The sequence below is a fragment of the Balaenoptera acutorostrata genome, chromosome 18 (assembly GCF_949987535.1).
Source record: "Balaenoptera acutorostrata chromosome 18, mBalAcu1.1, whole genome shotgun sequence".
Classification (NCBI taxonomy): Eukaryota; Metazoa; Chordata; class Mammalia; order Artiodactyla; family Balaenopteridae; genus Balaenoptera; species Balaenoptera acutorostrata.
Window position 1 is genome coordinate 13,018,090 of NC_080081.1, and position 15,237 is coordinate 13,033,326.

The 15,237-nt window shown below is 40.2% G+C and overlaps 1 protein-coding gene across 9 annotated transcripts in view; it reads right to left on the minus strand.

The window, feature by feature from the left end:
- MBNL2 (muscleblind like splicing regulator 2) overlaps window positions 1-15,237 on the minus strand; it is a 159,951-nt gene that overhangs the window by 94,672 nt on the left and 50,042 nt on the right. For all 9 annotated transcript variants that reach the window (XM_057532668.1, XM_028162512.2, XM_057532671.1 and 6 more), the window contains one exon: window positions 14,370-15,145. In XM_057532668.1, coding sequence (XP_057388651.1) covers window positions 14,370-14,543 — 174 coding nt within the window. In that variant the 5' untranslated portion in view covers window positions 14,544-15,145. The remainder of the gene's footprint in view (window positions 1-14,369; window positions 15,146-15,237) is intronic.

Below are 15,237 nucleotides of genomic sequence, written 5' to 3' on the forward strand. Positions count from 1 at the left end.
AAACGTCGTGCTTGGCACTTAGGGGTAGCTCAGTGGCTATTTGTAGAATAAGTAAATGAATAAAGATACTGAAGTTCTCTAGAATATGAAATTTCTTTCGCCTCAGCTTTATACAACACTCAGAACGTCTGGATCTACTAGAATCCTTCATTAAGAATTCTGCTATCCCAATATTTTCCAGTATCACTGTTTCTGTTACCAACTCAGGCACCCAACGGGAATGGAAGAGAAGCAATGGGAATTGAATCACTCAAATGAGGCTGCTGCTGGTTAATTTTAGATCCTGAGCATCTGGGTCAGTGCTTAGTTTCATAGCAGGTGTGGAAATGATATCTTCAGTGTCATTATTAATGATTTTACTAAGGGCCGGGAGCACTTGAAATATTCTTCCGAATGAGATTTGAGAAGTGGACCAGATGGGCATTTTTAAGAAGGCTATATTAACTGTATTCTACTCTTCAGCAAACAAGTTTTCATATTAAGATTGATTACAAATATACCTTAGTGTCCATATCATGTTCAATCAAAAATTATAAGCAATGATTTTTAAAAGAATATGAAATACTCCAGTAAGATGATAGTAATCTAAATGAAATACATAAACATGCCTGAAGTTGACTCTAGTCGTTTTGTTTTGCTTTAACCAGGTTAAAGCCTCTGAGTCACTTTCTTTTGCTCTTTCTCCTGGCAGTATCTCATCTTCTACAGGGCTTAATATTCACTATGGGTATATGACCTCAGTCATAAGAAAACGGTCTTATCAGTCATATCCCCAAAATGCTGGTTGGTCAGGCAGGATGGCTAGGTAAGGTTGATCACAAGTAAACATGTCAGCGTCCACTTACTCCCTGAATCCCAAGGGTGGGTGCTCAGGGGAGTATTTGTCCTCTATCAGTTTTATCCTTCTTGGTCAAAACAGAGCTGAGAAAGAGTAATACATACTAGACTATAATCTTTGAGCCAGAGGAAATTGAACCAAACCAAGTGGAAAGAATATTCTATTTAGCATTAGCAGGTCAGTTCATGGGGAAATTGTAAAACCAGTGAAGTTCATTATTGGTGAAGCTCCCCTAGAACAACCCTGGTCTCCCCAGCCCCAGGGGTGAGCCCCCACTATGGTTTAGACCTTGACACTGAATGCCAGCTGTCTTTGGCTTCCTAGAGACTTGCTCTTGTGCAATGAAACAAGTATGTTCTAGGTCTCATAGTCTCTGGTCAGGCTCTTTTCCCCACCAAAAATGAAAATTAGCTTATTTGATAGATCAAGCTGTCTGTCCTCATTTGCTAACAGAAAAAAGTTTGAGAGTCCTCTCAGGTAATGTGGACTCAACAGTGACTTTCTAATGATGAAGACTTTCCTGTGTGACTCAGAGAAGTGAGTCTGATTGTGGGAATTTCAGACCAAATGATATAGTTTTTTATGAATTTTATGGAGCAGTAGTATTTCATAAGAAGAGAGGGGAACTGACATAGAGTTGCCCACTTTTTTTTTGCTGAGTAAGGACATTAAGGAAAAAAGAACAACAAAACACATCCATTGACAATCATTTTAGAAAAGAAAGGAATATTATGATAATCAGAAAAAAACAAGAAGCAAACAATCTCAGAATAAAAAAGCAACCTTTAAAGAATTTACCTTTATGAAAAAATGTACTTCATACAGTTTCAGTTATGCTAGGTGCTGTACAACGTCATGCCTGTAGACAGCAATACTGTATTGTGCACTTAAAAATGTGTTGAGAGGGTAGATCTCCTGTTGTGTTCTCATCACAATAAAAACAAAACCAAACCAAAAAAAGATACACAAATGTATTTCAATGTCCTAATTTTATAGAAGACTAGTGAACATGATGCCCAATACCAGCATCAGTCTATGGCCAGGCTTTGGGGAGGCTGAGTTGGGTGCCCACAGTGGCCCAACAAGCCAGTCCAGGAATTTACATAGCTGACACTTGTGGGCAAGTCTCCATATGACCTGCCTATCAGTGCAGTCAAAACCATGAACATGATCCAGAAACACCTTCTGGGTTGTAAATCAAAGAACTTGTTTGTACAAAGGCTTTAACTTTGAGGGGTTTTCTGTCTGTAGATTAACAGAAAAAAATGAATAATAGGTAGCCAAAAAAGTGATCTGAATTTTGTTGGAACAGTGATACTTTAAAGTGTAGGATTTAAGGATATACTTATTCACTGGTAAATATGATTGCACACCCAGCAGCTGCCAGGTACAAGGAAAGAGCAATGAGACCCCTGCCTTACAGCCTTACCTTCTAGCAGTGGACACGGGCAAGCAGGAGATACGTAGGCAGATAACATCCCTTAAGGACAAGTTCTGAGGCTGCTTTTGCAGATGGATGTGTGATATTTAAGCGAAGTCCAGGCTAAAGTGAAGAACTGAGGCTTATAGTAACCTGGGGAAAGAGCATTCCAGGTAGAGGGAACATCCAATGCAAAGGCCCTGAGGAGCAAAGAGGCCAATTTGATGGGAGCACAGTGGGACCAGAAATGCAGCAGGGGGACAGACCACATGGGGCCTTAGGGATTTTAGGTTTCATAAATGAAATGGACAGCTATTGGAAGGTTTTGAGCAAGAGAGTGACATGACTTATGGGTCATTAGAGTAGGGAGTGGCAAAAGTGAAAGCTACAATAGATTATTATAACAGTCCATTTGAAACACGATGGTAGTTTGGGCCAAGGCAGTCATCATAGAAGTGCTGAAAAATGCTCAGATTTAGGATATCTTTTGAAGGCAGAGAGAATAGGACTTACTGATAGAATAGACCGAGAGATTGGATATGGTGATAATGGTAAGAGAAGATTCAGGCTGGGTTTCAAGATGTTTTATTTGATCAACTGAATAAATGGTACCATCTACTGAGAATAGGTACCATGGGAACAGCAGGTTGAAGGGGGAATCAAGAACTTATTAGTGGATATATTAAATTTGAGATGTCACTTGAATATCCAGGTAGAGATGTCAGGTTGGCAATTGGATACATGAGTCTAGAGTTCAGGGGAGAAATCAAGCCTAGAGCTAGAAATTTTTTAAAAATTCAGTATATAGAAAATGTTTACAGCCTTTGGGTTAGATAAGGTCACCTAGGGAAGTCCAGTTTTCTGGGCAGAAAGTACAAAGCTCTTGAGGCAAGAACATGCTTCGTGAGTTACCAGAAGAGTCAGGTGTCCGCTGTGGATGTGAGCAAATGCAGAGAAGATGCTCAAGGATCAAGCATGGAGAAATGCCAGCATTTAGAGGTCAGGAGGAGGAAGAAAATTCAGGAAGGGAGACAGAGACGGAGTGGCCAATGAGGTAAGGGGAAAACCAGAGAGTGAATCACCAAAGCAGTGTGAATCAAGTCTTTCAAGAATGATTAAGAGCAGTTTATAAATTCACTCTGCCCTCAGTTAGCTCTATTGATGGAAGAAGCTGTGTATGCTCTTCTATTCCCAGTGTTTAGTGGCACCTGTCACAGGATCAATATTTGTTTGTTTATTTCAGATGTTAAATGTGGCGGTCTTCAGGCTGAATGCATCCTGTAGGTGTGTTTTATTTGAACTTTGGGGTTTAAAGATATTTTAATTGGTTGCCAAGATTTAGAAATTGGGAAACTTCACATCAAAACTTGTATCTCTGGTTCTTTTTAAAAAAATCTCCAGGATTCTCACAAGGCAGGAAACAGCTATTTGTGGCTAGGTGGCAGCTGCCATCTTTAGAGGGGTTATGTGCCCTTCAGCTAAATTCCTGCCGTCTCCAGCGAGCCCTGGGTCTCCCCAACCGTGCGTGCTGAGTCACTCATTCATATTACTTGCTGGTTCCTGCAGATTTTGAGTTTGTACCTCTTGTTTAGTTAAAGAGGGAATGAATGAATAAACAAACGAATGAATGAATGTTCACTGACGAGTCACCTGGAGCTGGGAGAGGTGAAATGATGTAAGCTTACATGCAGAAATGCCAGGGCTCAGCTATAGATTCTCAGGCCAGGGCTTTTACCTAAAATCTTTGCTTCCAATGTCATTGTATTAAAAACATCCTAAAATAAAAACAAGAGTTTGAATGAAAGAAGTGTACTGACAAAATACTATTTCCATGTTTGGAAAAAATAGAATATTAAACAAATCGTTTTATTATGATAAATGTAAAGAAATGGTTTCCTAAGAACTGCTACGCAGACTAGCAGAAGTTAACATCACTGCCCAAGGCAAAGTGAATAACAAACAAATGTAATTATTAAACAATATAATTAAGGTTAAAATTAGTATTTTACTCCATTAGTTTTTTTTTGGAGAAGTAAGTTATGCCATTTTTCTCTGTGAATTATTTTTATCTATTCTTACGTGTTTTAAACACAGACTATTATAATCATAGAATGACAGTTTATCATCATCCCTTCTTTTACTCACTATCAAAAACTGGAGTTTTTTTGTTTTTTTTTTAAAGGAAGGGGTGGGCTTTAGAGAGTCTAGCCCTGCACTGACTCTTTTTTTTTTTTTTTTAATTTATTTATTTATTTATTTATGGCTGTGTTGGGTCTTCGTTACTGTGCGAGGGCTTTCTCTAGTTGCGGCAAGCGGGGGCCACTCTTCATCGCGGTGCGCGGGCCTCTCACTGTCGTGGCCTCTCTTGTTGCGGAGCACAGGCTCCAGACGCGCAGGCTCAGTAATTGTGGCTCACGGGCCTAAGCTGCTCCGCGGCATGTGGGATCTTCCCAGACCAGGGCTCGAACCCGTGTCCCCTGCATTGGCAGGCAGATTCTCAACCACTGCGCCACCAGGGAAGCCCAAAACTGGAGTTTTTTAAACCTCCTCTCTTTTGCCAGCTCCGGTGATGGCTAGTGGCTATTCAGGGCAGTGTGTGGAGATGGACTCTGAAACCCAATTTGGGCTCATTGAATGAGACCACAGTGCTTGATTTCTGATGTTCGGACATTATTGTTATGCATTGAATTGTGTTGTCCCCCTCCACGCCTCCACCCCCACCAAAAGATATATTGAAATCTCAAATAGAATTATCCCTGTCCCTCAGAATGTGACTTGATTTGAAAATAGGGTCATTGCAGATGTAATTAGCTAAGATGAGGTCATATTGGAGAAGCGGGGGGCCCTAACCTAATATAACTGGTGTCCTTGTAAGAAGGGGAAATTTGGACACAGACCCAGAGGGAAGATGAGGCAAAAAGAGACACACAGAAAGACAGACACCTACAGCTGGAGGCAGAGATCAGAGTAATGCTGCCATAAACCAAGGAACGCATGCGCGACAAGAAACCGGAAGAGGCAAGGAAGGATCCTCCTGTAGGAGCTGCAGAGGGAGCGAGATCCTGAGGACACGTTGATCAAACTTGCAGCCCCATCACTGGGAGATAATAAATTCCTGTTGTTTTAAGCCACCCAGTCTGTGGTGATTTGTTACGACGGCCCTAGGAAACTAACATAGAGATTATCTTATCTGACTCTTCATTTTATTTATTTTTTAATGTTTTAAAATATTTTTTAAAAATTTATTTATTTTATCTATTTATGTTTGGCTGCATTGGGTCTTCGTTGCTGCGCGCAGGCTTTCTCTAGTTGCGACGAGTGGGGGCTACTCTTCACTGCGGTGCACGGGCTTCTCATTGCAGCGGCTTCTCTTGTTGAGGAGCACGGGGTCTAGTCGCGCAGGCTTCAGTAGTTGTGGCACGTGGGCTCAGTAGTTGTGGCTCACGGGCTCTAGATCGAAGGCTCAGTAGTTGTGGTGCACTGGCTTAGTTTTCCCGTGGCATGTGGGATCTTCCTGGCCCAGGACTTGAACCCGTGTCCCCTGCATTGGCAGGCGGATTCTTAACCACTGCACCACCAGGGAAGTCCCTGACTCTTCATTTTAAACTGTGTTAGAACATAGGTATCTCACTGGCAGAAGCTGTGTCGCTAGGAAAGTGGCATCAGCCATAAATGCCACAGATGTGCTATCCCTAAGTAAGACATTTAGGCAGATGCTGCATTGCTTGAGAATCCTCATTCCTTTGCTTACTGAAGGCACTGAAGCTGATTCCACCTGCCCTTAGACAGGGAGTAATGGCCCTCCTTTTGTCCTGGAAGCTAAAGGTATATCATTCCTTAGCAGAGAATATCTTGAGCATTAGGAAGAATTTGGCGCTAATCTTGGCTCTAGGAAAACTTGGAAAATAATCAAAAAGTATCTTTAATGACCCTCCGGTCTTCTTGTGCCCACCTTAATGTGTCAGACTTCTCCGTGAATGAGAGTTCCTTAACTCACAGTCCAGAGATAGCTCTTAGAGGCCAGCATGAAACCTTTGAGATCTTGAGATTGTTTGCAGTAGTCTGAGGGTATGACCACTTTTCTGGGTAAAGATTCCATAGTTTTGATTAATTTTTAAAGATGTATACTTCCCTACAACCAGAACATCAAGAAAAACAAAAAACAAAAACTAAGGGTGCTTGGCATGATGGTCAGGATCAACCTAAGATTTTGTGCCTGGGGAACAAGGCATAGGGATGGAGTGGGGTGATGGCTCAGGGTGGAGACAGGATGAAGAATGTGGATTTAGATATGTTGAACTGCCGGGGACAATAGACCATTCACATGGGGTGTTCAGTAGGCATTCGGAGCCACAAAGTTGGCAAGGAAAGGGCACACACGCAGAACTAGGATTGAGCAGCACGGAGGTGGGAACTGAATATTTGAGTGCAGGTCCGCTTTCAGAACTGATCACTGCACCTGACCTAGGAAGGACCAACACTGAGTCTCGGAGAGCATCTACATTAGGGAGCAAGGGGAGGAGAAGGTGGCATTAGAGGTAAAATAGGCAGGCAGTTTAGAGTGGTAAAAGAACGAGGAGCATACCCTGGGGGAAAAGAGCAGGAGAGACTTCAAAGGAGAGGCCGGCCAGGCCTGTGAAATGAAATATTTAAAGAAAATGGTGAACACTCATGCAGAGAAGTTCTGGGTTTGAAGTTCACCAATGATCATCAATAATCCCTTTTGAAAAATTGTGGGGATTCTTTCTTAGTTTATGCATACTTTGAATGGTTATGATTGCATCTCTGCTATGTGCCAGGTACCACGTTAGGTGCTGGGGCACAAAGATGAATAAGACACAATCCTGCCTTTGGGAAGCTTACCTGCTTGTACAAGGACACATACTTAGAGGAATAAACTGTATATGGAGGTCTGAATAGTGTCAAGGGAGGCCACAAAGGGGAAGCAGTTGATTTACAAGGGAGAGTAGAAGTCATGATAGGGAAATGGATCTCTTATGCAGAAAATATAGTTGGTGGGTCCAAGAATTCTTAAAGTGTGAAGCTGTCCTGCACATTATCACTGAATAATATCTGAAATCATGCATTTCAGAATCACGTGGGCACACACACACTCCAACACCTTGAACCAAAACCATTTTTTTTTTAATTAATTTTATTATTTATTTATTTTTGGCTGTGTTGGTCTTTGTTGCTGTGCGCGGGCTTTCTCTAGTTGTGGTGAGCGGGGGCTACTCTTTGTTGCAGTGCGTGGGCTTCTCATTGCGGTGGCTTCTCTTATTGCAGAGCATGGGCTCTAGGCACACGGGCTTCAGTAGTTGTGGCTCGCGGGCTTCAGTAGTTGTGGCGCATGGGCTCAGTAGTTGTGGCTCACAGGCTCTAGAACGCAGGCTCAGTAGTTGTGGGGCACAGGCTTAGTTGCTCCGTAGCATGTGGGATCTTCCTGGACCAGGGCTCGAACCTGTGTCCCCTGCATTGGCAGGCAGATTCTTAACCACTGTGCCACCAGGGAAGGCCCCCAAACCTTTTTTGTTACTGAGACCTCGTAAGGGATGATAAAATATTTGTATGCAGATAAAAAATAAATACAACGTGTGCCTTGCATTCTCTTGCAGTTTCTCTCTTTTAAAAAATATTTAATATTCAAGCACCTAAATAGGTTCATTCCTGGGCCTTCTATTTTGGAATGTTTTTTTACACTTCAATACGCTAAACCTGTTAAACAAATATTACAAAGCTATTAGGAGTTTTAGGATTAATTACATCAATGATTATTCTGGAAGGGGAGTTAGGAGGAGGGAAGGGATGATGCCAGCTTTGGAGTCACACTTACCTGGGATCAGATCCCTTCTATGCCATTTATAAGTTACATGAGAGTTACTTGTATTTTTGAATCTGTATCCACATCTATAATGGTTGATTGAATAATATTTACCTTACAGAGTTGTTGGAAGGAATAGATAATTGCATGAAAAATGCCTGGCAGATAGTAGGCTCTATATGACCACAGTGATTTCTATTGATAACGAAATAATTGCCTGAGATTATATTTCCAAATCAGGCCAAAATTAGGCATATAACTTAGAAGACTCTCAAGCAGTTTCTACAAAAATTAGCCTCTATTTAAGAGCCCAGTGGCAATTCAAAAATGTGAAGTTAAGGTCAAGGCCAGTGACATATTCTGATATCTTTTTTGGTATGTGTTAAAAAACTGTCCAAAATGGTCACATATCTACCACTTCTAATTTTTAATTTTTCATTCATAAATCCGGAGACTAAAATTCTGTCATCAGCCAACTTACAGCCAACATCCCATAGGTAAATGAGCAGATCTACTTTTTTACATTTTTGAAATTTAGAAAGAATGGGAGAGTAATAATAAAAATTAGTTTCTGCATCATATGCAGCTTCAGAGAAAGTGAAATAATTTACTTGTCAATTTTCCAGTGTTGTATTGTACTTCCAGAGTCAACCTGTGTCTCCAGTTCTTGAACAGAGCTCCCTGATTTTGAAATCTACTGGGATATTGAGAACAGGACCATAGCACATGGTTGCCCAGGTTGTGCACTGCACAGCTCCAGGGGGTGCCCATCATATAGACCAGACGAGAAATGTACCCGTGTTGTGCGGTGCACCCCTGTGCAAACATATACAGCAGCCCTATCTGAGAGGCTTGAGTACTTTGCTGATGAACACGCTCTACCATTCAGCGAATTCTTAGTGAGTATTTACTGTGTGTGAAACACTGTTCTAGGCTCTGGGGATATAGCAGTGATCAAAAAAGACATGATCTCCAGCTACATGGAGCTTACATTCTAGTAGAGTGGAGGAGGGAAACAAGTAACGAACAAAACCAAGTGAATATAAAGTTTATCAGATGGTGATAAGCACTAGAAAGAACAGTAAGGCAAGGTGATGGGGAAATGGGATCCAAGCAATGAGGGAATTACTTGAAATGAGATTGGCAAAAAGGCTTAACTGTTGGCATTTTTTATCATAAGCCTGAAGGGAATGAGGGAACAAGCTATTCATATAACTGAGGCAAGACTATTCCAGGCAGAGCAAAAAGCAAGTGCAAACACCCTGCGGTGGAAGGCTGATGGGCACATACAGGGGACAACAAACAGGCAGGGTGGTTAGACTGGAACCTGAAAAGAAAAATCTCAAACATCTCAACTGTGAGGGAAACTGTTTCACGGATTATAAAGGTGTAGAGGTGGGGTTAACTTGGTCAAGGCCTTTTCTACAGGGAAGTTAGTTGCTCATGAAGCAATCTGCACTTTGTCAAGTTAACCTAACTTGTGCCGAGAAAACCATAATTTGAAAAGACACATGCACCCCAATGTTCATTGCAGTACTATTTACAACAGCCAAGACATGGAAGCAACCTAAATGTCCATCGACAGAGGAATGGATAAAGAAGAAGTGGTACATATATACAATGGAATATCATTCAGCCATAAAAAAGAATGAAATAATGCCATTTGCAGCAACATGGATGGACCAAGAGATGATCATACTAAGTGAAGAAATTCAGATAGAGAAAGACAAATATCATGTGATATTTGTCTTGTATGTGGAATCTAGAAAAAAAAATGATACAAATAAACTTATTTACAAAACAGAAACAGACTCACAGACTTTGAAAACAAACTTATGGTTACCAAAGGGGAAACATGGCGGGGAGGGATAAATTAGGAGTTTGGAATTAACATATACACACTACTGTACATAAAATATCAATAGATAATCAACAAGGACCTACTGTATAGAATAGGGAACTACTCAATACTCTGTGATAACCTATATGGGAAAAGAATCTGAAAAAGAATGGATATATGTATATGTATAACTGAATCACTTTGCTGTACACCTGAAACTAACACAACATTGTATATCAACTATACTCCAATATAAAATAAAAATTAAATTAAAAAAATAACAAAATAACAAAACCTAACTTGTGGAACACAGTGTTCTTGAATGTTCTGGCCTTCTGGAAAAGATTTAAGCAATTCCATTGTTCATAATAATACTGTAACTTAAAAAAAAATCATAGGGCTTCCCTGGTGGCGCAGTGGTTGAGAATCTGCCTGCCAATGCAGGGGACACGGGTTCGAGCCCTGGTCTGGGAAGATCCCACATGCCGCGGAGCAAGTGGGCCCATGAGCCACAACTACTGAGCCTGCGCGTCTGGAGCCTGTGCTCCGCAACAAGAGAGGCCGCGATAGTGAGAGGCCCGCGCACCGTGATGAAGAGTGGCCCCCGCTTGCCGCAACTAGAGAAAGCCCTCGCACAGAAACGGAGACCCAACACAGCCAAAAATAAATAAATAAATAAATTAGATAAAATTAAAAAAAAAAAAAACTACTCTAAGATGCCATCTGCCACGGGATCTTTAAAAAAAAAAAATCATAAATGCTTGAATGTCCAGTGGTTTCACATAAAATGCAGTGAGGTAACAGTTGTGAATAAAGTACAAATGTCATTGTGAGAACTCTGCTATATCTTCTAAAATATCTGTTATAAAAACATTTATATATGTACAACTCTTTACAAAGACCTCAGCAAATCTCTTTTCCAAACACCCACAAATTTGATTAGTATGTATTTATGGACGTTTGGTCACATATACAAATAACTCATAACAAAAACAAAAAAGGAGTATCTCAGGCTCACAAACTAACTTGTCCCTCTATCGGCCAACACAGATTCCTTTTACCTATATTTATGAATAAAAGTACCCTACACTGTTTGCAGAAAATATCTTGTAATAAATAACCACAAAAATGATGTCTCCCCCAAACTGGATTTATTTTAATGTCATGACTAATTTGCATCACTGAGGCATTATTACAGTAGATTTTTAAGAGTTTGGACACATTAAAAATTGGACTCTTTAAGAGTTGGCCACATCTTGCTTGTAAAGCTAGTCATCAAAATCAATGGCCATACTATATGATACTTTATTATGAAGGGAAAAAAACTAACATCACCAGTCGCTAACACATCCGGCCTGTGCTGGGCATCGGGCATCTCTTAGGCCAGTTAGTCTTTGCAGTAACCTTATGAAACAGGAATTATTATATCAATTTTAAATAGGATGAAACTGAAGTCAAGCAGGTAAAACACTTGTCTCAAATGATATAGCTAGCCTGTGTCCCCGCCAGGGTTTCTTCAAGCCCCAGCCTGTCCTACTTCAAAGCCCTTGCCCTTCTTTCTATCCCAGGCTGGTTCCACTGAGCAGCAGTATCTTTTTTAATGCATGAAATAAAATTAAATTAGCTTCATTATTAGCACCCTTATAATTTGTCATTTTAGCTGCTATTTTTGAGTGTCTCTTTTGTTTACCAGTTCTTGTGGTAAGGACTCGTACTCTTTACCACCACCTTGCAAGGTGAACAGGCCAGCGTGCTGCTGGACACTGCGCATTCTTTAGCCAGTGTCCCTGGTGAATATCCTCATTTTACTGATAAGACAACAAAGCTAAGAAGTGATAAATGACCCACCCAAGGCTGGGAAGTGGTTGAGCAGGTATTTGGACTCAGGTCTGTCTTACTCCCATGCCTATGGGCTCTTTCCACATTCTTTACAGTTTGACAACGTCACAAGTATATAACATCCGCACTCAGATTAAATAACCGGAAAATTTACAATTCTAAAAGGGAACTAATAACCTGAGGCAATATACAACTCTGCTTCCACACTTGAAAATGGTTTTACTAGACACTTCTGAAAATGATCTTTAAAGTTCCTTTTTGAATAGTGTTCAACATTCTCACGACTTGGTTTATGCTTTTATACTAAACATTAACTGTTCTAGATTCTTCCTCCGTGAGTTGGAATCCTCAAAAAATCGTGGTCTTGGTGAATCCACAGTGAGGTAATGAATTATAAGAATCTGGGAGTTGTTGTGCTGTTGATATTCAACAAATACTGAGCCTTAATAGGTCAGGCATATTTCCCTAACTAGTTAAAAGAATTAAAAGTTTTCTTTTAAAATTTTTCCTCATAACTGATAAGCTGTCAGGGAGATACATTACAACCATGCAGATATCCTATTCCATAGATTAATTTTTTTAATTAATTAATTAACTTATTTATGGCTGCATTGGGTCTTTGTTGCTGCACGCCGGCTTTTCTCTAGTTGTGGCGAGCAGGGGCTACTCTTCGTTGCGGTGCGTGGGCTTCTCATTGCAGTGGCTTCTCTTGTTGCTGAGCGTGGGCTCTAGGCATGCGGGCTTCAGTAGTTGTGGCACGAGGCTTCAGTAATTGTGGCGCATGGGCTCAGTAGCTGCGGCTCGCGGGCTCTAGAGCGAAGGCTCAGTAGTTGTGGCACACGGGCTTAGTTGCTCTGAGGCATGTGGGTTCTTCCTGGACCCCCAGGGCTCGAACCCATGTCCCCTGCATTGGCAGGCGGATTCTTAACCACTGCGCCACCAGGGAAGTCCAAGAATTAAAAGTTTTAAGAAACTTGCTAAAATCTCAGTTTAATAGTAAATATCTAACCAGAGAAGGGTTGGATTAATAAAATGAAGAGATTGGGGATGACCTGGAAAATGAATTTCTCATCTCTGACCTGATTCCATATCTTAAAGTTCTTATGTTCTAGTTTTCAATCTACACTGCTTTTTATAGTGAATGCTTCCATTGGTGATAATCATAGAAGCAAATACATACTTTGTTTACTTTTTTGACTACAAGCAAAATAAATACTAATATAAAAATGTGCTTATGCTGTTATAGTTTATATGAATTGTGATTTATCCATCTATTCATTTCTGTGTAGACAAAATGATTTATAATTTTAAAGTCTAATCTAATAAATTTAGATTAGACAAAAAAGATAAAAAAGAAAGAAAATGGGGTAGTTATTGAGGTAAATCACATATCTATAATTTTTCAAATTTTAATCCTTAAAATAATTCTGTTGAGCTATAAATGCATTCTTCTGCTTTTAGTGTATAGACACATTTTCCCTTTAATATATGATTTGAAGTCTTGTATTTCAATTTTCACTTAAAAGTCTTTTTACTTTAAGATGAATTTTTTCCAAAAAACATACCCAGTCCCTTCATACCCAAGAAAAGACTAAGGTCACTATTTTGTAAACTCACAGCACTGTGATTTCCCAAATCTTTTTTTTTTTTAAGCTATGTATCTTAACTATATCCATTGATGTTAGGACTGTCCTAGACAGTCAGGGATTGATAGAATCCATAATCTTAGGGCAAAATCAACCTCAAAGCATTATGGGCTAAGTCATCCCCATTTCCTTCAATTAGATCTTTCATTATAATTTTCCCATTTCTTCAAGCCCAGGCTCCACCAAACTCAGTATACAACTCAGGTGCCACAGCCTCCAAAAACATTTCTTGAAACAATCAGCTGGAAGCCAGCTCTCCCATCTATGGATCCCCATAGACGTCTGCCCTCTATCATCCTCTTAGGGCACGTGTCCCTTTCTGTCTTGCATTGTAGCCATTTGCTGTATTTTCCCTACCAGACAGTGAGATCACCAAGGATACCATCTTGAATCACATTCATTTCTTCTCTGATGTGCTATGTGTTAACTTACACATAGTAGGTTCTCAAGGAGTACTGCGTGTGTACTTAATAATTTCTGTTAGCCATGACAAATTGTCAAAGAGAGTGAAAAACCTATTAAGTAAAGTATTTTAGGAGGCCCTTGGTCAAGAAAGAAAGCCACAAGAGTAGAAAATGCTTCAAGAGGTGAATCAGAGTAACTGGCACATAAAAGTGACACATTCAATTTCTTCACCTTTGTATAACCTCCAGAAGATCAAACGTTAATCAAATATTTATCTTCAGTTGTCACAAGCCAGACTTTGATTTAAAACTCTTGGGTACATGAATGTCATGCCAGACCAAAAGTACAGCACCATGTATTTTTAATTTAAACATGGATCCGTAAAAAATTTATATATACCTGATACGAAAAAATTTGAGTGCAAATCTCCCAATAGTCACCACAAATAAGAAAACAGGATCTAAAATCGATTGTTAAACGTCTGTAAAAGTACAATGAAAAATATTCCATTTGAAAGTCCAACGTGGCATTGATGTGACACGTAAAATGCATTCTCTTACCTTTAGGGAATCAAAGCAGGCAATTACTCTTCCATTTTCAACCTGGCAACTTTTGGGGGGGTGAGCAAATTTGCATTCCTCATCAGAGCGGGAGCACGTTCCTCTCTGGAACTGTCTGCAGACTTCCAAGGTCAGCCATTTTGTATCTCTGACTGGGGCAACATTCAAAGCCATGATGAGAAAAGAATTTGGATCCTGTTCGTTTCTGTTAAATGATGAAATCAAATCAAGTTCCAATGATTCCAAAACTAGTGCTGTGAAAAATCCCACATGTAAGTCTGAAGGTAAGTGACAAATTGCTTAAAGAAGCCCAATCCAGGAAACAGAGTGAGGAGAGAATTTATCGGCAGGCGGTCACTCATCAATCAATATGCCCCACTCGAAGACTGCGGGCCGCAATGAAAGCATGCTCAGTGTCATCTCTGGCTGCAAACGTCCGAGTCACCTGATCGTTTTGTAGACACAATTGTTTTTAATAAAGTGACTTCAATATCATGGCACTCCTTGGGAGAATATTTAGTTCTGATGCTCGCAGCTCTTGACGATGCTGGAAAATAAGCCACTTAGATGTTCAGATCTTAGCAGGATTTCTCTTTCCTTTCACTTTTTAAAATTCCGAAATCAGGCAATTGGCAAAGCCAGACAATTGAGGTATCTTCATCCACTCGTAAGGTCAGGGTAATGTGTATTTGATAGCAAAACACGATAACACAAAAGCTCCTGGGCTGTGGTTTCCAGCAAAAGTGACTTCACACAGGCACTTTTAAATCTTGAACCTGCAAAACACAAATAAAATATCAACTTACACCCAAACTCAATGGAATCAACACTTTAACAAACTATTTAACTCTTATCTAGAATTTGCGAA